Consider the following 22,958-nt stretch of genomic DNA (forward strand, 5'->3'; position numbering starts at 1 on the left):
TAGAGCCCAAAGCAGCCACATCCACCTGAGGTTGGCAGGAACACCTCACCAAGAGGAACAAAACTGAGCACATGCTTGAGGTATGAGGAAGTTTGTCAGGGGAAGGGTGTTCCAGGCAGATGGAACAGCAGCTGCAAAGCTGTGGACCTATGAGGCCCTATGCACTGATTCAGGAAGCTTCAACAGATCCCATGTGGAGCCTTGGAAAAACTGAGGAAGTACAAAATCTTATTCGTTTATATATTTATTATCTGATCCCCCTCGTCCAGTAGAATATTAGCAATGTAAGGGCAGGAAATTTGCCTTCCTCTTTGCTAGAGCTGCAGAGCCTACAGCAGTGCCTGGCACCCAGCTGGATGTGTTGTGAACCAACAAAGAGAAGGTAGGCAGGGCTGAGTGGATGGTGCCGACAGTCTGCTGCTGCATTTGGGCTTTATCCTGGAGTCAATGGGAAGCCTTTGGAAGTTTTAAAGTAGAAAAGAAACAAGATCTGATGTGGGTGGTAGGAAATCACTTTGACGGCGATGTGAAGACTACAAAAATGGAGTAAAAATGGAGAAATGGGGTCAGAATGAAAAAATATTGATAATTCCATACAATTAACAAGTAGCTTTGATTTTTACAATATCCCTGAGAGGCAGGCATTTCCCCCTTTTCCGGATGAGGAAATGGACTCAGTGACGCTCACAGACTTGGCAAAGTCACACAGCAAGTCGGGAGTGTAGCCCAGGGTTCAGGGTCCAGTCGTCCCTTTGCAGAGTCCCAGGCCCCAGTGCCTCCTCCGACTTCCAGCATCTGATGAGGATCCGACCCAGGCCGGTGGTGGCGGGAACTCGCTCTTTCCATTTAGCCTCCTCAGCGGGACAGCCCCGAGGACCAAGGTCCAGAAGGACTCGCAGGAGGCCGGGCGCGGTGGCTCACTCCTGCAATCCCAGCACTCTGGGAGGCCGAGGCGGGGGGATCGCTCGAGGTCAGGAGTTCCAGACCAGCCTGAGCAAGAGCGAGACCCCGTCTCTACTAAAAATAGAAAGAAATGATTTGGACAGCTAAAAATATATATAGAAAAAATTATCCTGGCATGGTGGCGCATGCCTGTAGTCCCAGCGACTCGGGAGGCTGAGGCAGAAGGATTGCTTGAGCCCAGGAGTTGGAGGCTGCTGTGAGCTGGGCTGACGCCACGGCACTCTAGCCAGGGCGACAGAGCGAGACTCTGTCTCAAAAACAAAAAAGAACTCTCAGGAGATCGGGCTGGAGAAACGAGGCGGGAAGGAGTTTGGGCCTCGGCGGTCGCCGTAGAAATAACGCTCGATCCCCATGGCAACAGCAAGAAGCAGCCAAAGGCTTCTGGGCGGAGCTGGCTCCACGGCCGAGGGGAGCCGGCGCGGCGCGGAATCCGTGAATTGCCCGGGCCACGCGGGTGCAGGTGATGGGGCTGGGTCGACGGACAGAGCCGGGCTGTGGGGACAGCGGAGGGTGTGGCCTGGGCCGGGCTGGGGTCTGCGATGCCGGCGCCGCCCTCGAATCCCGGGACCGCCAACTCACACTGTCCGAACCATAGAGCAACTGAGACCAGTTTTCCCCAAACTGGAAACGGGAGACGGAGGAGAGTGGGCACCCGGGTCTGACGGCCCATCCCAGCCTCTGAGGCCCAGGACCTTCTCTCCCCTGCAGCTCCCGGACTGACTGGCGCCGCCCTGCCCCATGGACGTGAGTCTGGCGCGGCCCCCGCAGCTGCGGTCCCCACCCCGGTTTTGGCTGCTTTCCGGCCCGGACCGGGGAGGGGCTTTCTACCCAACACAGCTCCTGCCAGCTCAGGACAAAAGCTGTGAGAAAGAGAGTGCCAAGGAGGGACTTCCCACGGGAGGGCACATTTCTGGTATTCCTGGCAAGATAAGGAGGAGTTTACCAAGTATTCAAGGAGTAAAGGCATTTCGGGCAGAGGGAAAGCACGGGGCCTGGGTGTGAGAGAGAGGATGGGTCATTTGAACTGCAGTGTGGCCGGAGCGGAGAGGCGGGAGGGAGAGAGAGGTAGGCAGGGCAAGATTGGGGACTTTGTCACTAAGAAAGTTTTCACTGAGTCACTGGGAGCCATCGATCGATTTTAAGGAAGGGTGGGAAACAGAAGGACAACTGGGGTGGAAAGGGGCAAAAGTGCAGGTTGAGAGACAGTTGGGCCAGTAATGTGGGCTGAGGGATGCCAAAGTAGTGGTAGTGAGGTCAGAGACAAGAGATCTGTTTGGAGAGACATTCTGAAAGGAAGGCTAAGAAGATTCTAGAATGATCAACAAGTACTTGATGGTGCTGAAATGGGGATGACAGGAAAAAAGGCAGGTCTGGGGGGATAAGACAGTGAGTCAGGGTACAGTCCTATGGACTCCCCACCGTCTGGGGGTTGTTCCTCCCCCAGCCATCTCTGTGTCCCTCCTGGTATTCCTGTGTTCCTGCAGCCTGTCTCCACTCCTTGTCATCCCTTCCTCCTGTGCTCGCCCAGGCCTCCTCTAGCCCATGGAATCCAACCCCGGCTCCCGTCAGCAGCCCTCACCTGCTGCTCCCCATCCCTGCCATCGTCTTCATCGCTGTGGGCATCTATTTGTTGCTGCTGGGCCTAGTGCTGCTGGTTAGGCACTGCCTGCGGGTGAGGGGCCTGGTGGGGATGAAGGGTGGGCTCTGGGGAAGAGGAACCAGTTAACCTGTCCCTTCATCTGCAGGCTCTTACCTTGAGGCTCCTTTGCCATTTAGTCCCCACATCTGTCCCTTTTGTGGAACCAAGAGGTCCCTTGTCTCCTGTCCCCAGCGAAACCCTCACCTGCCCCCTTGAGAAAGCCAGATCTTGGCTGTCATTATCTGCTGCCTGGCCCAGATCCTGAGCCCTGTCATCTCCTAGGTCCAGGGCTGCTGCACAGACTGCAGCTCCCCCTGCAGGAAGCAAGGTGCCTTCCAGCCTCAAGACTGTTGCTGGACCTGTGCAGAAGCCTGTGACTTCCCTTTGCCCAGCCCAGCCCACTGCCTGGATGCCTGCTGCCCCCAGCCCACCGAAGCTGTGAGTTCCATTCTTACCTTCTGCCCCACTGAGCCCTGATCTAGGTAGGATCTGTGCATTCTTTTTATGATGTTCAACATTTATTATTGACCACCTACTGTAAGCCAGGCAGGATTCTAGATACTGAATTATGTGGAAACAGGCAAAAACAGCACATCAGATGAAAGCTGGTGATGAAAGCTACTTGAAGAAAAGAAAATAGGGTGCCAGCATGAGAAAGGTGATGTGAATAACACACATGGCACATACTCAGCACTTCTGAAAATGGTAGCTAAAAGCAAAAACAGTTCAAAGAGCTCCTACTGTTCATTGGGTGAATACTATGTTCCACATACAGTGCCACTTTATTTTGACATTACTTTTCTCAACAACCCTGAGAACTGGGTATTTTTTTTCTTCCTTCCCACCCTACAGACCTGGGTATTTTTAAAAACCTATATATTTTTTTCTGATTACAAAAGTATTGTTTACAAAGTATGCATATAGAAACACACAGAAAGGCTGGGCGCAGTGGCGTGTGCCTGTAGTCCCAGCTACTCAGGAGGCTGGGGCAGGAGGATCACTTGAGCCCAAGACTTCGAATTCAGCCTGGGTGACATAGTGAGTCCCTGTCTCTAATAAAAAAAAACAAACAAACATCAAATCACTTTATAAATCAGTTCTTTAACCCAAAGTTGCTGCCTTTTATGTATGTCCCTCATATACCACCATACAAGTACTATCACTGCTGTATTTTACTATTATTTGGCTTAGATGGAGTTATATCACGTAGACTATTTCATCAGAACTGCTACTTGCCCTTTTTAACTTGACATCAAATGTTGGCCACCTGTCCATGCCTGCACATACAGATGGGTAAATATTACTATTCTCCTTTTGCAGGGGAGTAAACTGGCTTAGGGAAGTTTGGTTGCTTCTCCAGTGTCACACAGGAGAGCCTTACATAGCATATTGCTCCATAGCAGTTAGTTGAAACAGAATCCTCAGGGGAGAAGCCTGGCTCACAGAAGACAGGCCATTTTTGCATTTGTGGTTTAAAGATGTTAAATGTAATCGACCACCTTCTTAGGCAATGATTATTTTGGGCTCAGAGATTTAGACAGAAAAACTCCTGCCCTTGGCGTGTTGACCTTCCCTAGGAGGGAAGGCAAGGATAAAAGACCAAGCCCAGCAAGTTCATAAAACTGGGCTGACTGTGATTGGTACAAATCCCTGGAAGATGTTTTCAATTTTGAAATAGATGGTGGGGCAAAGAGCTCTCTTCTTTTTGGTTTCCCAGGGGTAGCCAGGAGAGGGGTCCCAGGATTGGGGCTGAGGGAGAAAAGGGAAATGGAGGGTTCTAAAAACTCCCGTCTTATAGGAGGTATTCAATTACAAAATGATTTTTGGCCCCCTATCCTGGGGACACAGCCCCCTGTCCCCTCTCTCCACTCAAAGTGAACAGTCAGGGATACATCTTCTCTTCCTTGGGAGAAAGGTGTATTATACGGAGGGACCGGGTCCTCCCACCTACCCCTCCAGGGTTGCAGGAACTCCTAAACCTGGACACTTGGGGCCTGATCCTATCCGGTTTCTACTGGAGCCAGGAAGGGATTTAGAATGGCGGAGGGCGGGGCAGGTTCATTCTGTCCTTGATCTGTCTTTCCACCAAGTACATTTAAGTCCCTCTGTTCTTCAGTTTCCTTGTGATAACAGTAAGAGCCACGAAGGTTACAAAGCTCTTGCCCATTTTACAGTTGTAGACACTGAGGCTTAAACAGGCTTGAGTGACTTGCCTGAGGTTATATGGCTGAACCAGCCAGAACACAAACCCAGGTTTCTTCTCTTTTCTTAGGAAGAAACCTTGCCTTCCCTGCCTCTTTCCCAGGCATGTTGCAAGCATCTAATTCGTTCATTTATTCATTCACTCACCAAATGTTTATGGAGTCACTGTTAAGGCTCTATACTAGGCCCTGCGGGCTCAGTAGAAACCAGATAGACAAGGTCCCAGGCCTGAAGGGGGCTTCCATTCTGGTGATGGACAGAAAGAAAGAAACAGGCTGTTATAATAGAGAACTGATGTGATATGGTGCAGTGGTTGACTCTCAGCCCTGTGTGTGGTCAAGAAGCAAGTACGGTCGGTAAAAGGAAAGCCAGACACCAGGCCTCACACGCAGTAGGTCTGGAATGGGACTGAGTTTGTGAATTTTTAACAAGTTCTCACAGGATTCTGATACATACTGCTAGGGGGAAATCAAGTTATGATGAGAGAACAGCTCACTGCATATCAGGCATTGTGCTTAGTTCTTTCCACTGATTCCCCACAATGACCCTGTGAAATAGGTGTTATATTTGCTTCAGAGATGAGGAATCTGAGGCTCAAAACATGAATTAGCCAAGCTGATATTCAAACCCAGGCCTTACTGACTCAAGGGACTGAGCTCTCACCAGCAAAGGGCTGGCCCTCACAAAGTCAGGGGGGAAAAAAATCAAAGTGAAAGACTCTCCCAAGAGCCTAAAGAAACACAAGGGTTAACAGTCTTGTGGAGTCCTTGTTTAATGTACTTAAACAGCAGATTCCTTCCAGAAGCCACATGGCTGCTTGTAAGAGCCGAGAAACCCATTAGCCAGTGGGTTAATGACTCGATCTAAACCCTTCCAGTGCACAGAGCCAAGAAATGCTTTTAATACCCTCTTCTCTGAGGTAAGGGCAGCAGAGCCTCTCTCAGCCACCAGTTCTGTGCACAGAATGACAGTGTGGTCCTCCAAAAACCCACAGAGTCAATTTCATCCCCAAACCTAGACTCCCTAGAGATGCCCCAAACCACACCCTCATCAAACACAAGAAAAACCACCTCTCTCTCCCCCCAACACTTCTAGCCTCCCCCTAACAGGCAATTCTGTGGGCAGTGGCATAGCCCAATATGGACCCCCTCCCTGCAGATGGCAGGTGCCCTCCCCTCACTGGAGCCCCTAGTGATATCTGATCTCACCAGTCATCTGACACAGCACCCCGAAACCTCAGCTGTTGGAAAGGTCATTCCCCTATTCCTGGCTTGGCCTGATTTCTGATTGAGCTGTACAACTGTGACTGTCACTACCTTGGCCTCTGGCCTCAAGGAACCAATCTTGTGTCACACAGCCATCCTCAGTGTGTCCCACTCCAGCCACTTGGCCTGACTCTAGTCCATGCCTGAGGCAGCTGCAGATCATCCCTGTGCCAAGTCAGGGGAGCAGTGAGTTCCCAGGAAGGAGGTGGGTTCTCCCTTCCTGTCTCTAAGGACATGCTGTTCCTGTTCTCCAAGAGACAGACTTTCTGCTTCTCCCAGGAGCTGAGAAGCCCCCTCCTTTCTTTTTTGCCTAAAGAGTGGGAAATGATATGCTCAGATTCATCCATTCATTCAACATTCATCTATATCTCGGACACCTGCTGAGCACGAGTCCCCATGCTAGCTCAGTGGAGAACATGAGATGAACAGTCCCTGTTCTTGCACACCCAGAGAGAAGCTGATGTTCCTGGCCCTGGGAGGCGGAGGGGTTGAGGGGTATCACAGGGCTGGAAGCAAGCAGAGCCTGGTTCATCCTAGCTCCATTCCCTAGTTGTGTTCCTTTGGGCAAATCACTCCCCCTCTGAGCCTCTGTTTCCTCTTTTGTACAGAGGCCCACTACTCAGAGTTCTGACAATTAAAAGAGATATAACTTTTTAAAATATTAAAAATTTAAAAAGTATAGAAATTGCCATTTTCAAAGAAAACTACAAAGATTTTATTAATCACTCATGAATGCAGTCTGTGCCTTGCACACGGTTAGGTACTCAAACATTATGAATGAGATCCTGTAGTGTGGTCTCATGCCAAGGAAGAAGTCCATAAAAATCACAAGTTATTTTCATGATTGACAGAAAAATGTGTGTGCTTTCTCTGTCTACTGACTCTCAATTGCATGAGGCCATGAGGATGTAGCAGAGCCATCTTTGAACTGGACATAGGGAAGCTGAAATTCTAGCATGGGACCCAGGGCCAGTTGCTCTCTGGTTCCTCCCTCAGTCTCCTCACCTATAAAATGAGAAGGGGGGAACCCTTGCATAATTGCTTCCAGCCCTTGAACTCCATTGTTCAGAACATTGGCTCATTACTGATTTTTCAATAGCACAGAGAATTACTTTGTTCCCTCTGTTCCACTGGGCAAATGGGACTTCCCAGGCCTCTCTGTTCCCTTCTCCCCTTAGAGGGAAAAAGATTCTGGCTCTGGTCCCACCTCTCTCACCCCTCTCTCTTCTCCCTCAGGGTTGGGCACCTCGCTGCCCTCGCTGCTGCCCACTCTGCGACTGTGCCTGTGCGTGCCAACTTCCTGACTGCCAGAGCCTCAACTGTCTCTGCTTTGAGATCAAGCTCCGATGAGGATCCAGGGTCCCTGCCCTTTGGGGAGCAGCCAGCCCCCAGGACCCACATACCCTCATCCCTAAGGGGCCTCAAGACACCTTTCTCCAGGTTACTGGAACCACACAAATGGCCTGCCCAGCTCACAGGCCTGGGAACTAGAACTGGCAGTGGGGGGCCTGGCTCCTTGAGTCCTGGCCAAGAGTCCAGCCCAGCTGCAGCTCCTTTGGAGGGCCAGAAGAGATGGGGCTGGTGTTCCAGCAGGTGTCCTGCTTCCTCTTCCCCTCCCCAAGTAAACTCTCCTCCCTCTAAGGGGCCGGGAGGCACTGCTCACCACAGACAGCATTACCCGAGGAGCTTGGACCTTAAATATCAGGATATATAGGGGTGCCCCAACCACATCCCTGTCCATGGACTCTTGGTTATTTTAAGAGGTGAGTGCAGTGCCTGTATTTGCCCTCCCTCTGAAACAAATGGGCTCCAGATGGTGCAACAGCCATCATCAAGGCCCAGAGTCAGGGGAGGAGGGGCACCAGAGAAGGAGCCAGTGGGAAGGAGGCAGGGAGGCCACAGGATCTGAGTCCCCTTACTCCTTTCCCTCCCACAGATACCTGGCCAAGATTTATTTCTCTTGACAACCAAGGGCCTCAGTCTGGATTTCCAAGGAAGAAATTTCCTTTGAAGTACCGGTGAGTGGGCAGGGGGCCCCTCATTTCCTCTCAATAGGGCAGACCCAAGGCTTCCTCTCCCTTCCCCCATGCCGAGCCTCATGCTGGCATGAATGTCAGGGGCTTCAGGTTTCCCTAAATATAGGTCCCTGCCAGGGGATCTGTGGCGGGGAAAGGGCAGGGGTCACTGGAGAAGGTCGGGGACACTGGTTGGGGGGGAGGGCAGGAGCTGCCTTATAACCCAGCCCCGGGCACGCCTGGCTCACTCGCTGCTGACCAGGCTCTGCCGGCTCCTCCAGTCTTGCCGCAGGTGGGCCGCTAGCAGGACCGAGCTGGGATGGGGAGGTGGGGGAAAAGTGAGTGGACGAAGGGGTCGGGATGAAGCAGGGGTGGGGTGGGGACTCAGAAAGTACCTAGGAGGCAGGTCAAGTCGGGGAAGGATTTTATTTTGGGGCAGTCAGGCCCAAGGAAGACGTTTCTCAGGGACTGTGTCCGCCCCTCCCCCCGCCATCCCAGAGACTCGGCTTGGGCCGAGCCGTGGCAGGTCAATTTCCGCATGGTTTGGTTTTTGGTGGTGGCGGGGTACAACCCGCCTGGCAGCCTCGGCCCCGGGCGGATGCGCATGCGCAGGCCATGGTGGCCTCCGCGGCCCCAGAGCCCAGCTGCCAGGACCCAGCTCCGAGGCGGGGAGGACTCGCCTCCGCGCCCCGCCAGCCCCCGCGGCCCGGGTGCTCCCTGTGCGTCCACTCGCCGCCCTTTCCTCCGCCTCTCTCACGCCTGGGCTAGTGGCAGGGAGTGCGCATCCTGCGCAGCCCAGCCAGCGGGCGAGGCAGGCAGACACATCCGACTTCTCGATTAGGTTACAATGTGACGCGCGCTGCGGCCGCACAGGTCGGAAGCCGGGGCGGCGCCGGGCCGCTCGGGCTGGGCGTGGGAGGGGAAGCCAAGCCTTCATCTTTTCTGACTCTTCCACCGGCTTTCCCTCCCCCTCACCCCCAATCCCCATCTCCTCCGGTGCCAACATTCTGGCTGAGTCACGGCGCCCCAGAGCGCGCCAGGCGGGGGAAAAAGCGAGGAGGGGGGAAGCTCTGGCGATCCGCGGGATGTGGCCCGAGTCACGTCCGAGGGGAGCGAGGAGGGATCATGTTCTCGCCGCCCCGCCCCCTCCCAAGCGCCGCCTCTGGCTTTGCCTCTCGGGGGCGGCCTCTCGCGCAGCTCCTCGCCTGCCATAGGTCGTCCCCCGCTCCCGGCAAAGGAAAAAACCCGGCGGAGCATGGAGCGGTGCCTTTAAAAGGCTGGGCACCACCTCCCTCCTGCCCGCCCCCTGCGCCGCCCCCTCCGGATCTGAATAGGCTGTGTTCCTCTTGGAACGCGCCGCAGAACCGGCTGCTGGTGACGACCGTCGCGTTCGCGCTCTTGGTCCGCTCGCCAGCCCTCCGCCGCGGCACCCCGCACACCCGCTCTCTCCTGTGCCAGGTGAGCGCCCCTCTTCACGAGCGAGGGTCAGGGACCCTGGAGAAGGATCTTGGGGGCAGTGGCGGGTCGGGTGTCGGCGCGGAGCCCTACTCCCACCCCGTCCGAGCATCTCCCCACTACCACCCCCACACACATGCTTCCGCCCTGGCGCCCCGGCCCTCGGTAGCGCGAGCTCCCTGGGTTTGCTGCGCAATGCAGCGGCTCCACGCGCTGAGTCATGGCGGTGGAGGAAGCAGAGCGAGTTGGAGGGCCGTTCCCCCTCCCTTTTCCTCGCAGAGACTCCTGGTGCAGAGGTTTAGGGCCTTTTGGCATCGGCAGAGATCCCGAGAGGCAGCGAGGGGTGGGGGCCTGCTCGTATACTGCCTCAGGGTTCTTGCAAGCGGGAGGTTAGACCTCGCTGGGAGGACGGGGTGCCCCTAGCGTGGAGGGGAATCCCCTTGGCAGCACGTGATGACCCATTAACACTTTCCCTGTCTTTCCTTATCGGGTGACCTTGATTCTGAGCCTGGAACAGCTGCAGCCCAGCGAACCGACAGGAGCATTTTTCAGGGAAAGGGGTGGGGCTCTTGCCTCTCCTCCACGTTCTTTCCCTGTATGACCAGTGACAACGGCAAACCTTAACCACTTCCCCCTATCTCGGGCTAGGGCTTACTCTGCTGCCCTTTCCTGAGCTTCTGATTGCCCTCCTGCGTTTTTCCTAACACCCTTCCCTCACCTTGCGGGGAGAAGCTTGACCTTGGGATGTCCTTGAAGCACTGGAGCCTGGGCCAGCCCTGGGATCTTGGGTGGATTGGAAGGAACACCCTGATGGCAGTCAGAAGATCTGGGTTCTAATCTCAGATCTGGCCCCTGGGTTGGTGTGTGGCTTGAAGCACAGACCTTTCCCTTTTCTGGGCCCTTTTAAATGAGGGTGTTGGGCCCTCTACCCTATTCAAGACCTTTAAATTCTAAAATACTCCGGTTCGGTTTTGTTTCTAGGCAAGGTGACCCCATGGCAAGGTGCAGGCCAGAAGGGTCCAGCTTCACCATGACCTGCCTGTCCATGGCTATGGCCTTTTCCTATCCCCCAGTTGCCAGTGGGCAACTCCACCCTCAGCTGGGCAACACCCAGCAACAGACAGAGTTAGGAAAGGTACAGGAGGCAGGCCTAGTATAGGGAAGTCGGGGGGGGGGGGGTGCGGAGCTGGGGACAAGAAGTTCCCCAGGGCCCACTGGGTGTGGGGCAGGAGAGGTAGGGAACATTTGCCCTGATCTCCAGGTGAGGGGCCCTGCTCCTTGAGCAACCGTGGGAAGACTCAGCTTACAAGTCCTCCCCCATCTGTCGCTTCTACCCAGGAACTTGCTGTCACCAGCATCATGCCCTACCCACATCCAGCGCTGACCCCGGAGCAGAAGAAGGAGCTGTCTGACATCGCTCACCGCATTGTGGCTCCGGGCAAGGGCATCCTGGCTGCAGATGAGTCCACTGGTATGGGCAGGAGACAGAGTGGGAGGGGTGCCAGGGTTGGGAGTGGCAGGCTGGTCCCCTTATTCCCTGATGCTCCCCTTCAGGGAGTATTGCCAAGCGGCTGCAGTCCATCGGCACTGAGAACACAGAGGAGAACCGGCGCTTCTACCGCCAGCTGCTGCTGACAGCTGATGACCGCGTGAATCCCTGCATCGGGGGTGTCATTCTCTTCCATGAGACACTCTATCAGAAGGCGGATGATGGGCGTTCCTTCCCCCAAGTTATCAAATCCAAGGGTGGGGTTGTGGGCATCAAGGTGAGGGGGCAGGGCCTCAGAATGTGAGATCTGAGATGGATCTGGGGGAGAGAAACCCAGAGTAATGAATGAGGCAGGGGGTGAATACTGGGCTGGAAGCCTAGAGACTTGGATGGAGTCTGCCCCAGACCTATGGTACCTAGTTGGCATTTTTAATCCTCAAAATTCTAAGAGCAGGGTATGTCACTGCACAGATGAAAAGCCAGCAGCTCAGAGAGAAGTGTTCTGCATACAGTTACTAAGTGGCAAAGCACAGGTCTCCTGACAGCCAGCATTCCTGACGGTTATCATTCATGGTGTCAAATACTATCCAGTGTATCCTGCCTCACAGAATTGGATGCTGTAACTAAACGAAATACTTGCAAACCCTGAGATGCTGCTTGAGAGATTAAGTAGAGAAAAGAGTGGGGCTAGAGAAGAGGAAAGGGCACTAGAAGTCATTTCTCCTGTCTCATATTGTTGCCCCCCTCCCCCAACAGGTAGACAAGGGTGTGGTGCCCTTGGCAGGAACAAATGGCGAGACTACCACCCAAGGTGAGACCATTTGGCTCTCTCCCCTCCCAACCCGAGGCAACTCACCTCTTGGGTGCCAGGGGTGAGTGGGAGCCACACTCCCCTCTCCCCCACCATGCTTTGACTCCTCTGTCTTTTCTTAGGGCTGGATGGGCTATCTGAGCGCTGTGCCCAGTACAAGAAGGATGGAGCCGACTTTGCCAAGTGGCGTTGTGTGCTGAAAATTGGGGAACACACCCCCTCAGCCCTTGCCATCATGGAAAATGCCAACGTTCTGGCCCGTTATGCCAGTATCTGCCAGCAGGTGGGCCTGCAAGTCCCCAGTAGGCCACCTCCCGCCTCATTTGGTTCTAGTGTTGCTAGTTTGCCATCCACCTGCCAGGATGCCTACCTCCCTCAAAGCAACTGTTCGTAATACTCACCGAGCATCAGCCTTGGCCTGTGGAGGACACTTGAGGGCTCTGAGGCAGAGGGGCAGAATGGGGACTGTGGGGTGGATCTGAGGAGATGCCTGTCTCCTGTCATCCACTGAGGGCTTTGAAGCCATGAGTCCCTATCATCATCAAGATAAGATCTTGGCACATAGGTGGGATTCCAGGTTAGGAGGCCTCACAGCTACCCTGTCCCTCACCCCACAGAATGGCATTGTGCCCATCGTGGAGCCTGAGATCCTCCCTGATGGAGACCATGACTTGAAGCGCTGTCAGTATGTAACTGAGAAGGTAGGTGCTTGCCTACCTGCCTACTGTGGTAGGCTGGGCAGCTGGGCTGGGGGCCCTGGGGCTAACCCCTGCCCTCCACTCCACCTCACTTTGACTCCACCATCTTCCAGGTGCTGGCTGCTGTCTACAAGGCTCTGAGTGACCATCACATCTACCTGGAAGGCACCTTGCTGAAGCCCAATATGGTAACCCCAGGCCACGCCTGCACCCAGAAGTTTTCTCATGAGGAGATTGCCATGGCAACTGTCACCGCACTGCGACGCACAGTGCCCCCCGCTGTTACTGGTGAGGCCCACACCCTCATCTTGGCCTCTGGGAGGTAGACAAACTGTACCCACAACCTTTATGCCTTTTGTCCTGATTTTCAAGGCAGCTTCTAGGGGCTCCTAGCAACCTCTCTGACCACAACCCTCCTCCCATCTCGCCCCTTGTTCTGCAGGGATCACCTTCCTGTCTGGAGGCCAGAGTGAGGAGGAGGCATCCATCAACCTCAATGCCATCAACAAGTGCCCCCTGCTGAAGCCATGGGCCCTGACCTTCTCCTATGGCCGCGCCCTGCAGGCCTCTGCCCTGAAGGCCTGGGGTGGGAAGAAGGAGAACCTGAAGGCTGCCCAGGAGGAGTATGTGAAGCGAGCCCTGGTAAGTATGGGGCAGAAGGCGGCCAGCATGCCTGGGCGAACAGGATTCTCAGAAAGAATTTTTCACTCTGTCTCCTCTCCCCTCTTAGGCCAATAGCCTCGCCTGTCAAGGAAAGTACACCCCCAGTGGTCAGGCCGGGGCTGCAGCCAGCGAGTCCCTCTTCGTCTCTAACCACGCCTACTAAGCTGAGGTGTTCTAAGGCTGCCCCCTCAACACTCCAGGCCCTGCCCCCTCCCACACTTGGAGAGGGGGCCTCATCCAGGGCTCCAGGCTGTCTTGCCCATCGCTCTTACCTGCCATGTGACACTGGTGTGTGGTGTTGTCTGTGTATGCTAACGCCATCACTCTTTCCAGCCCACTGCCAATAAACAACTATTTAAGGGGGAGTCTTTTGTCTGTATCTTGTGGTGTTTAGGGCAGGGGAGGGCCTGGGGAGGTGGCAGAGCCCAAAAGAACAGTCCTTATTTTGTGTTCTTCCTTTGTGGGCAGGAAAGGGGTAAAGATTGAAAGGACCTCTCTCTGTTTGATACTTGCCCATGGCTTTGAGAAAGGCAGAGAGCCTGTGAGGTTTTCTTCTAGCCATTACAGTCTTCACTCCTACTAGCAGCATCTGATAGGGCTCACGGTTGTGAAGCGAAGGTGTAATGGCTCAAGTTTTAGGCGGCTACAGCATCAGTCTCACTTGTAGGCCCAGAAGTCAAGGGTATAGAAAGGCTCCTGTGACCAAAACAGCCACTGAGTGCCATGAGCCAGGCAATGTAATAGGTGTTCTTATGAGTAGGTGGTATTATTCACAATTTATGCTTAAGGCTCTTTTGTCCAAGATTGCACTGTTTCTTGATGGAAATGGGATTGTCAATGCATATCTCCTTAATTTACGCTATTGAGTTTCCTGATTCCCCATCTTAACAGGAGATGGGATTAAAAATGGCTTCTTAGTCTCCTTCGGGCTGTGGAACTCCTTGAAAAACTTGAATCCTTTCTGACACCCTCTTCAACAATGCAGGTACACAAAGTTCAACTGCAGAGCTCAGGCTCCAGGTTAAGATTAGCCTCTAGCTGCTGCATTCCATGAAGCCAGGATGGGGGCTCCACACTTAAGGAGCCCCTATGCCATGCCTTGAGCCCTTCCCCAATAACCCAGGCTGGGTACATGTGGCAGTAGCTACACAAGGTCTAGTTGCTACAGATCCTAGCCATATCTGGGAAACCAGTTAGTCCTGCCATTTTCTAAATTTCCTACAACCTTTCTGCAGCCTTTCCTGGTATGGATCCTTTTTCCTCTCTGAGCTCTTCTCTCAGAAAAATGTTGACCTTTCTGATCTCTCTGGACCAACAATCCTTACAGTGACTCACCTACAACTGACTGACCTAGGGTCTTCTAAGAGTTTAAAAACTTGGTCCTTCCCTTCTCTGCACATTGGCATCTGTTGCTTACATCCAAAACGAAACCCATCCCTAGTACCCGTCCAAACTTTGGCCTCACTTCTTTGCCTAGCCTCACTCAGGTCTCTGGGAAACAAAATCTGAAGTGAAGCAAATAAAGTGTCAGTAAAAGATGGCGAAGGACATTCTAAAAGGGAGTGTCATGTGCAAAAGGCCAGAGACTGGAGAGTTGTTTAAAGATCAATAGCTCCCTCTCCTACAGCAAGAGACTTGGAGCGTCTGGACGTCTCAATTGTATGACAACTTGAGTTCCGGAAGGTGAGTGATAGAAGACTAGTACAGAGAACACAGTTATCCTGGATTCAAATTTCAACCGTGATTCAAATCCCAAATTCTTAGTTATACAACCAATGACCAAGTTACTTAACCTCTCTGAGCCTGTTTTATCCAGTTAAAGAAGGAATAAAACTTTTCAGGCGAGAGAAAGCAACTGAGGGGTGTCAAGGGGACCATTTCGAAATCAGAGAAGTCACGCTGACTGAGGCACAGGCTTGGTGTGGGAAGGGTGTACTCCTTTCTGCTTCTAACTTCGGAGGTCCTCCGTGGCTAGGATTTCTCTGGGGCCATGGATGAGATTTGGATTGGGATCCTCTCGGCCGGTCAACAAGTACCTGTGTGTGACTACTGTGCCAGGCCTTATTCTAAGCACTGAGGCTGCTGCAATGGTGAACAAGACAAAAAAATCTCTCGAGGATTATGGTGGCGAAGGCAGACTCAAACACGGAAAAAAATGTGTAAAGTCACAAGACAGCTTAGCCGCAGTCTAGTTCCCTAACTAAAATGGGAGGGGGCTGGTCTGGGGTCTGTAACAGCCCTCACGTCGCCCTTCGGCCGAGTCCGCAGACTTCCGCCCGCGCAGCGCCCGCCCGCGGCTCCTCCCACTCTCTCCCTTTCTTCCGCTTGGGCGGCGGGGCCGAGGGGGCGGCGAGGGAGGGGGCGGAGTGTGTGTGACGCCACATCCGGCGCGCGGCGGACCTGGCCTCCCTTTGCTTCCGCCGCGGGGACGGAAGTGGAGGCGGCGGCGGCGGCCCAAAGCGGAGGGAAGGAAGGCGGCAAGGAGTCCGAGAGCCGGAGCCGCAGTCGTAGCGGCGGTAAAGTCTGAGGCCCCTCTAGGTCACCGTCCTTGGCGCGGGACCGCGGAGTTCGGCGGGAGTTAGCAGGGCTGCGGCCAGGCCGTGGGACGCTGGGGCTCCGGGGGCCGATGTGAGGGGAGGCGGGGTGGGGGGGCCGCCGGGCCTGCCTTAGAATCGAGTTGCCCCCCACCCTCGCGCTCCGCACGGACACTCTGATCCGCGAGCACGTCTTGGCCTTCCCCAGGAGACCCCTGTGCGGTGCGGAGGGGGCGGCGGCCCCAACTCTGACCCGCGCCGGGGGGTGGGCCATGGCGGAGATCAGCGACCTGGACCGGCAGATCGAGCAGCTGCGGCGCTGCGAGCTCATTAAGGAGAGCGAAGTCAAGGCCCTGTGTGCTAAGGCCAGGTGAGCCCGGCAGCGCCGAGGAAGGGAGGCCAAGCCACCGCCCAGTGGTTCCAGCCTGGGGCAAACTCAGCTGAGAACTTTGGGCTTGCCCCATCCTGGAAGCCTTCCCAGGGAGGAGCAGAATAGGACCACTTCCCTACAGGAACGACTAGCCTGCTGGGGGGAGACAGGCCCGGATTAAGACAGTTAAAGTATTAGATGATGTATTTCCAGGGAAGTAAGAGAGTCACAGGAAGTACTTAGGAAACTCCGGAAAACATTCTCCTCTGAGGGAACAGAGGCTTTTTGTAGGAGGTGAACTCTGGCATAGGCCTTGAAGAATAAGAAAGTGGTAAAACAGAGTATTAACAAGAATCAAGGTTTGAGGCAGGATAGCTAAAGATCGTGTAATTAAAATTAAAATTCTTTTGATTCTAACAGCAATCCCTAAAGGTAGGTGGTATTGTTCCCATTTTACAGGTGAGGACTCTCATGTTCAAAGTGGCTTTCACGAGGCTGAAGAATTGTGGGAGAAGAGCCAGCAAAATTTCCCGCCTGTTTACTGAACAATAGCCCCACTATTGGCCTGGCCCAGTACTGGCAAAAAAATTGTATCCATTTCCTCCCCCCAGCAATCCTGTTAAGATTGGAGTAATTTGCTCTATTTTACAGAACAGAAAGCCATGAGTCGTAGAGGCCTGGTGACTTGACTGAGATCACCCAGTGAGGAAGTAGTAGAGCTGTCTTCTGTATCTGTGGCCGTCAGACTCTGCCTCACACAGACAGACTCCCTGCAGGGGTTTGAAGAACAGGCTAGGTTCCTTTTTAAAGGCCTATCTGTGGCTCTTCTTTTCTGCCAGCTCAAGGAACTCTCACAGATGAGCCCTAAGATGTTCTTGGTATTCCCTTCTCTCTCAGTCCTGATTGGCATTTTTGGGAACCTAAACCAATTGCTCCTTGGGGCACAACTCTCTGAGTTTTCCCTGCAAGTTTTACCACCCCGACAGGGCCTGGATCGGTGTGGTGGTGATGATAGATAATGTTTGGATAGCATGTTGGAGTTTTCAGAATAACAGAGAAGTTATGTGTTTAGACTCCATGGCTTCTTGTGGCAGCCCCATGGAATAGGCAGGACGAGGGTGAGTATTTACCCCATTTCACAGAAGAGAAAACTGAGCCTCAGAGTAGATAATGTCTTGCCTGACGTCACACGGCTAGTTGGAGGGGAAGTTAGTTTTGCATCCAGGTCTTTGACTATGCCTCGTGGTCATTGATATCCAGGCAGTAACATTTGGATTTTGATGTGGGGGGAGTAGGGAGCAGGGAGGAGTGGAGGGTCATGCCCAGTTGAAACTGAGATGGAAACAGGAGGAACTAGGCAGAGGCCTGAGTTGGCCACAATTTCCCAGGCTCATTCTGAAGAGGAAACAACTCTAGCACTTCTATGTGGCCTCCTGGGGACCCACCAGGGACCCAGGCCGAGGTTGGTAGTGTCAAGAGTGGTCAGCTTGCCCAGAAGGCACGTAGACTTTACATCAAACCCTGGAACCATGGAGGCCTGCAGTGTCTGAGCTGAAATTGTTCCTATTAAAAATATTAGCATGTTAGAAGAGCAGAGCTTTTGAATCAGGTGGTCTTCAGTATGAATCTGTGCTTTGTCACCCATAAGCAGTATGACCCTGGTCAAGTCATTTTACCTCTGTGAGTTTCTGAAGTCATTATGAGGTGTAAATGAGATTCTAGGTATCCAGGGACAGGGCCTGCCCTGTTGGTAGTTGTGGAAGTAAAGGAGAGCAGCTGCAAGTCTTGATAGGGCTGGTGGGTTTCAAGTTTTGACTCAGGGTTTGTGGAAGGGGCTGTCATAAATTCTAAATTGGGTTCCTGAGTTCCAAGTCAGTCACTCTCTAGTTTTGTGACCTTGATACCTCCATTTTTTTCTAAGCCTTGGTGTCTTTATGTGTCAGGTTAGGATGAAAAGAACCTCCCCAGAAAGATCCTTATAAGTAGTTGATGTGGAAGGATGTTAAGCACAAGGCGCAGTACAGGTGGGAGAGCCCAGTTGCTGTTATGGCATCTTAGACCACTGCCAGTGCCACCTCCCATTCCTGGACAGCTAAGGCAGACCTCTTTCCTGCTGCCTTTGTTAGAGCAAAGTGACATAAGTCAAAGCTGTTCACTGAGCTAAGGATACTCACAGTCTAAGGGAAGAAACTTGCAGAAGGAATGTGGGCCAGGCAAGTGCCTGGGCTTCCCACATCTGAATAGCTTGATAGAGTCAGAGCCTGGAGCCAGGCTGCCTTGGTTCAAATCCCACTTGTGTGACCGCAGCCAAGCCAGCAGCCTCCTGTGCTTCAGTTTCTTCCTCTGCACTGGGATCATCACAGAACCTGCCTCTCGAGGTGGTGGTTTGAGGGCACGCATCCGTGCAGAGCTCTTGATGACAGCCTGGCATGTGGTATGAGCTTGAATGTGCACAGGGCAAAATTTAGAAATGCAGTGCTGCTTAAACTGGGTGGCTGACTGATAAAGTGATTTTGTCTCATGCTCACTCAAATAGAAGTAGACTGCACCACAAGGAGAAATAAGTAAATAAAGTCCTGGCTGAGCACGGTGGCTCATGCCTGAAATCCTAGCACTTTGGGAGTCTGAGGCAAGAGGATCACTTGAGGTCAGGAGTTCGAGACCAGCCTGAGCAACATAGTGAGACCTCGTCTCTACCAACAAAAAACACAAAAATTAGCTGAAGAAATGTGATGTCGTCCCAGCTATTTGGGACGCTGAGGCAGGAGGATCACTTGAATCCAGGTGTTTGAGATTGCAGTAAGCTCGATAACTCCACTGCACTCTACCCCAGGCTATAGGGTGAGACCCTGTTTCAAATAAATTAATAAAATCCTCATTGTCTGTAAAGAAACACTGAAAACATAATAGCTGTGTGTCACTTTGAAGGTGCATCTGATGGTTGGCCTGCCTTGGGCCCTACCCTTGTCTTCGGACAGTCTGGGAGGAGGCCCTGTGATTAGTGAGAGTTACGTGAGACCAAGGGCACAGGCTCCAGGAGCAGAGGGCTCTATGCAGAGAGGAGGAGACTGGCTTTCCAGTGCTGGGTGCCAGAGAGGGAGCAGCAGGGGTTGTCACAGCCTACTTGGAAGGGTTTGAATGCTGGGATTCAAAGAACTTGGACTTTGTCCTTCTGGCAGCAGGGAGCCATGGCAGGGTATTGAGCGGTGGAGGGTTGTGGGGTCGTGGTCAGCCTATCTTGGGGAAATTGCACATTTTACTCCTGTCCCGTGGAGGTTCAAGGACCACCTCATATCCTCCCCCACCCACAAAAAAAAGGTCAGGAATTGGGCTGGCCTGGCCTGGCTGTGGTGACCCTGGTCTTCTCCTGTCTCCAGAGAGATCTTGGTAGAGGAGAGCAACGTGCAGAGGGTGGACTCCCCAGTCACAGTGAGTACCCTCTGTCCCTGCTGAGCCTGGCTAGGTCTTTCAGCCACGTTGACTTTCCTCTTAGTTGTGTGGAGTCTGTAAGTTCACTCCTCATTCTTAGGATCCTGGAAAGCTCCTTGTATCTGTCTCCTCCCTCATCTTCAAGGGTACCCTGCTATTAAAAGGTGGATGTTGTGGGAAGGATCTTTCGATTTTTGGTGGGGAGACTCTTGGCCAGGGCAGGAGGACTCTTAATTTGGTGAGTGGTTCTGGTCACTCTGTGCCTCTGCGTTGGTAACTTCATTCTGGGTAGCTTAAGGGGGTAGGGAGAGACGAGGGCCAGGTCCTCCAGGGGCTGCAGGTGTAGCGTTTGCTCACAGAATAGTTGGCATTCAGTGTGGGGTGGTGGGTGATTCCAGACCAGGCTAATCTGCAGTGAAAGAGCAGAATTTTGGTCCTGAGAAGCAGAAACAGCCAAAAGCAATCAGGCTGTCCTAAAGCAGTGGGTGTTGTAGAGGCTATTTCCTGGGAACAAAGGCTTTCCACTGTGAGAGCTGCAACCCACCTTCCTACTCCCCAGGTATGCGGTGACATCCATGGACAATTCTATGACCTCAAGGAGCTGTTCAGAGTGAGTGTGGGGCAAACACTGGGGAACGTGACGGGGGGATGACTGGAAGGCCCCTTTAGGGAGAGTGGAAGCCTTAATTTAGTGAGTAGAGTGGGGCAAGAGGCCCCTAGTGAGGTAGGCCCTGTGTGAAAGAAGGGCCTCACTAGAACATGGGCCACCGCAGAGGGTAGTGGGTAGTTTAGGACCAAGCGGCACCTCTTCCCCCCAGGTGGGTGGTGACGTCCCTGAGACCAACTACCTCTTCATGGGGGACTTTGTGGACCGTGGCTTCTATAGCGTTGAAACGTTCCTCCTGCTGCTGGCACTTAAGGTGAGAACCCCTGGCTTCTGGACCCCACACCCGGGCCACCTCAGGCCTGGCCTGCCTGTGTCCTTTCTGCCCTCGTCTCTAACTCCAGTCACCCCAACTTGGAGCTGTGCTGCTGGTGATGGACCGATTCTGCTTGGCAGGGTGGTCAGAGCCAGTTCCCTTGACTTGGGATGCCTGATTGGGCCCCTGGAGGGTGAGGCTGGCAGGGCAGCGTCCTAGGGGAGGGAATAGAGGCTCGCTACATTCACAAAGTGGCAAGTATGACTTGGTACAGTATCCCTTGGTGGGAGAGGTGGTGAGGGGCCAGGTGAGAGAGGGCCTGGAGTGTCTTACTAAGGACTTATGCCTGTATTTGGTGGGTGAAAGAGGATTCATTAGGTTCACAGTTGATGGGGAGGGGTCGGGCTTGCGTTCTCTGGAGGGACTGGGGGCCTGTGAGGTGGCTGTTGCCACCTGAGTCAGGCAAGAGATGACACGCGTCTGGGCTGGGGAAGTGGTTTTGAGGAGATTTGGGGCATAGGTGGAGGGACAGGGCCTGGTCACCAGCCCTCCTTGGTGGCTCCCCCAGGTTCGCTATCCTGACCGCATCACCCTGATCCGGGGCAACCACGAGAGTCGCCAGATCACCCAGGTCTACGGCTTCTATGACGAGTGCCTGCGCAAATACGGCTCGGTGACTGTGTGGCGCTACTGCACCGAGATCTTTGACTACCTCAGCCTGTCGGCCATCATCGATGGCAAGGTAGGCCAGCTGCGGGGCTGCCCAGGCCTGGGAGAGGTGAGGCGGCTCTGGGCCTCAGCCCTTTCCTCCTTTCCCTTTTCCCCTGCAGATCTTCTGTGTGCATGGGGGCCTATCCCCCTCCATCCAGACTCTGGACCAGATCCGGACGATTGACCGAAAGCAAGAGGTGCCTCATGACGGGCCTATGTGTGACCTCCTCTGGTCCGACCCTGAAGGTGAGGGCAGGTGGGCAGGGGCGGGCTGGCTCCACCCTTCATTTGTCAAGACTGATTAAAGCAAGTGCCGTGAAGGGACACTCAGGCCGGGGGGGTCAGGGAAGAATGGGAACAGGGCTGGTCTTTACTGGCTTCCGCCCTTGACCTGCCAACTGGCTACAACCCTGGAGGAGGTGCAGGGACGCCTGCATCAAGCTCAGAGAATGGCCTGGAGCGTGCATATCATGGCTCAGAGGGCTGTTGAGGACCAGGTCATTGGCTCCTGAATGCGAAGGGGCTCAGAACGTGACAGCAGCTTCTTCAGAGGTCAGACCCCCAGAATGATAGCCCCCCCCCGGGACTCCCTCATTTCGCGAGGTTCCCCACCAGTGTGGAGCTCAGCTGAGTTTTAAATCCAGGGCTCCTGGTGTCTCCTTCTCACCCTCATGTGCATGCGCACACGCAGCCTCCACTCCATCACTGCCCTGCCCTGCTGCCCTGTTGACGGTGTAGTGTGACCTTACGTCCCCCTGTGCTGTGCGTGCCTCCTTCCCTCTTGTGTGCCTGTTTGGACAGGAAATCATGTGGTCACTTTGATTATGAGGTGGCCCCAGCCATCGAGGTTCTGTCTCCTTGGGAGCCTATCTGCCTGACATTTGCTGTGCTGGTCCACAAAATCCCCCATCCCGTATTCAGGCCCCAGGCGCCTGCCCCGCAGGCTTCTGGTTGATTGAGGGAGGGAGCCAGGCTGTTCACCTTCATGGGGCAATGGGCAGTCAGAAGCCTTGAGGATGTCCTCTCCCGTCCCTACCTTATTTCCTCCTCAGACACAACAGGCTGGGGTGTGAGCCCCCGTGGGGCCGGCTACCTATTTGGCAGTGACGTGGTGGCCCAGTTCAATGCAGCCAATGACATTGACATGATCTGCCGGGCCCACCAACTAGTGATGGAAGGTTACAAGTGGCACTTCAATGAGACTGTGCTCACTGTGTGGTCAGCACCCAACTACTGCTACCGGTGAGCCAGATGGGCCAGGTCGGGGTGGGGATCCAGGCCTGACCCATTCCTAACGCTGCTGCCTCCTACTTCCAGCTGTGGGAACGTGGCAGCCATCTTGGAGCTGGACGAGCATCTGCAGAAAGATTTCATCATCTTCGAGGCCGCTCCGCAAGAGACTCGGGGCATCCCCTCCAAGAAGCCTGTGGCTGACTACTTCCTGTGACCCCTTGGCCCCTGCCCCCTCCAACCCTTCTGGCCCTCGGACCACTGTGACTCTGCCCTCTTCCCCAGACGGAGGCTGGGTGTGGGGCTGTCCCCTGGCTCTGCTCTGTCCCCAGAGGGTGCTTCAAGGGTGAGGACTTTCTCTGGAGAGGCTTGGGGCCTTCGCTCCATCCTCCTCCTCTCCTTTCTCCCCACTTGAACCATGAAGTTTCCAATAATTTTTTTGTTTTTCTTTTTTTCCTTCTTTTTTTGTTTGCTTTTAGATAAAAATTTTGAGAAAAAATGGAAAAAAAATTCTAATAAAAGAAGAAAAATGATCTTTGGGTTTGTGTCAGACCTGGTTGGGGA

At 53.8% G+C, this 22,958-nt stretch overlaps 3 protein-coding genes across 10 annotated transcripts; all 3 read left to right on the plus strand.

The window, feature by feature from the left end:
• The first annotated feature begins 1,187 nt into the window (after window positions 1–1,187).
• On the plus strand, window positions 1,188–10,941 carry LOC123632773 (keratin-associated protein 10-11). Of its 4 annotated transcripts, XM_045543423.1 has the most exons (8): window positions 1,190–1,423; window positions 1,672–1,707; window positions 2,492–2,635; window positions 2,885–3,040; window positions 7,306–7,509; window positions 7,712–7,832; window positions 8,006–8,087; window positions 10,878–10,941. In XM_045543423.1, exons 2-5 carry the CDS (start codon window positions 1,702–1,704, stop codon window positions 7,417–7,419), a joined length of 420 nt encoding a protein of 139 aa, XP_045399379.1. In that variant the 5' UTR covers window positions 1,190–1,423; window positions 1,672–1,701; the 3' UTR covers window positions 7,420–7,509; window positions 7,712–7,832; window positions 8,006–8,087; window positions 10,878–10,941. The 4 variants fall into 4 exon arrangements, with proteins under 4 accessions (XP_045399382.1, XP_045399381.1, XP_045399380.1 ...); XM_045543426.1 differs by lacking the exon at window positions 2,492–2,635 and having other exon boundaries at window positions 1,188–1,423; XM_045543424.1 differs by having other exon boundaries at window positions 1,189–1,707.
• On the plus strand, window positions 8,001–13,565 carry ALDOA (aldolase, fructose-bisphosphate A). 4 transcript variants are annotated; one of them, XM_045543419.1, is made up of 10 exons: window positions 9,451–9,542; window positions 10,521–10,674; window positions 10,878–11,010; window positions 11,094–11,305; window positions 11,785–11,839; window positions 11,962–12,122; window positions 12,457–12,540; window positions 12,651–12,825; window positions 12,980–13,179; window positions 13,268–13,565. In XM_045543419.1, the coding sequence occupies exons 2-10, from the start codon at window positions 10,534–10,536 to the stop codon at window positions 13,361–13,363; spliced, it is 1,257 nt and encodes a 418-aa protein (XP_045399375.1). In that variant the 5' UTR covers window positions 9,451–9,542; window positions 10,521–10,533; the 3' UTR covers window positions 13,364–13,565. The 4 variants fall into 4 exon arrangements, with proteins under 4 accessions (XP_045399376.1, XP_045399377.1, XP_045399374.1 ...); XM_045543420.1 differs by lacking the exons at window positions 9,451–9,542; window positions 10,521–10,674 and adding an exon at window positions 8,001–8,087; XM_045543421.1 differs by lacking the exons at window positions 9,451–9,542; window positions 10,521–10,674 and adding an exon at window positions 8,238–8,376.
• Window positions 13,566–15,605: 2,040 nt separating this feature from the next.
• PPP4C (protein phosphatase 4 catalytic subunit) lies at window positions 15,606–22,926 on the plus strand. Of its 2 annotated transcripts, none has more exons than XM_045543427.1 (9): window positions 15,606–15,716; window positions 15,943–16,104; window positions 19,482–19,533; window positions 20,093–20,143; window positions 20,352–20,453; window positions 21,022–21,195; window positions 21,284–21,410; window positions 22,217–22,406; window positions 22,482–22,926. In XM_045543427.1, exons 2-9 carry the CDS (start codon window positions 16,007–16,009, stop codon window positions 22,609–22,611), a joined length of 924 nt encoding a protein of 307 aa, XP_045399383.1. In that variant the 5' UTR covers window positions 15,606–15,716; window positions 15,943–16,006; the 3' UTR covers window positions 22,612–22,926. The 2 variants fall into 2 exon arrangements, with proteins under 2 accessions (XP_045399383.1, XP_045399384.1); XM_045543428.1 differs by having other exon boundaries at window positions 15,632–15,716; window positions 15,946–16,104.
• The last annotated feature ends 32 nt before the right edge of the window (window positions 22,927–22,958 follow it).

This window comes from Lemur catta, chromosome 2 (genome assembly GCF_020740605.2).
Source record: "Lemur catta isolate mLemCat1 chromosome 2, mLemCat1.pri, whole genome shotgun sequence".
Taxonomy (NCBI): domain Eukaryota; kingdom Metazoa; phylum Chordata; class Mammalia; order Primates; family Lemuridae; genus Lemur; species Lemur catta.

What these genes read in the sequence shown, in the direction of transcription:
- LOC123632773 (XM_045543424.1), top strand. An exon ending in TGGTTAGGCACTGCCTGCGG is followed by an intron (nt 2,636 to 2,884) that starts GTGAGGGGCCTG and finishes GTCATCTCCTAG; the next exon opens with GTCCAGGGCTGCTGCACAGA. An exon ending in GCCCCCAGCCCACCGAAGCT is followed by an intron (nt 3,041 to 7,305) that starts GTGAGTTCCATT and finishes CTTCTCCCTCAG; the next exon opens with GGTTGGGCACCTCGCTGCCC.
- ALDOA (XM_045543419.1), top strand. Translation starts at nt 10,534, where the DNA reads ATGGCAAGGTGCAGGCCAGAAGGGTCCAGCTTCACCATGACCTGCCTG. An exon ending in GTCAGTATGTAACTGAGAAG is followed by an intron (nt 12,541 to 12,650) that starts GTAGGTGCTTGC and finishes ACCATCTTCCAG; the next exon opens with GTGCTGGCTGCTGTCTACAA. An exon ending in AGTGCCCCCCGCTGTTACTG is followed by an intron (nt 12,826 to 12,979) that starts GTGAGGCCCACA and finishes CTTGTTCTGCAG; the next exon opens with GGATCACCTTCCTGTCTGGA.
- PPP4C (XM_045543427.1), top strand. Translation starts at nt 16,007, where the DNA reads ATGGCGGAGATCAGCGACCTGGACCGGCAGATCGAGCAGCTGCGGCGC. An exon ending in GCCCTGTGTGCTAAGGCCAG is followed by an intron (nt 16,105 to 19,481) that starts GTGAGCCCGGCA and finishes TCCTGTCTCCAG; the next exon opens with AGAGATCTTGGTAGAGGAGA. An exon ending in GCACCCAACTACTGCTACCG is followed by an intron (nt 22,407 to 22,481) that starts GTGAGCCAGATG and finishes TCCTACTTCCAG; the next exon opens with CTGTGGGAACGTGGCAGCCA.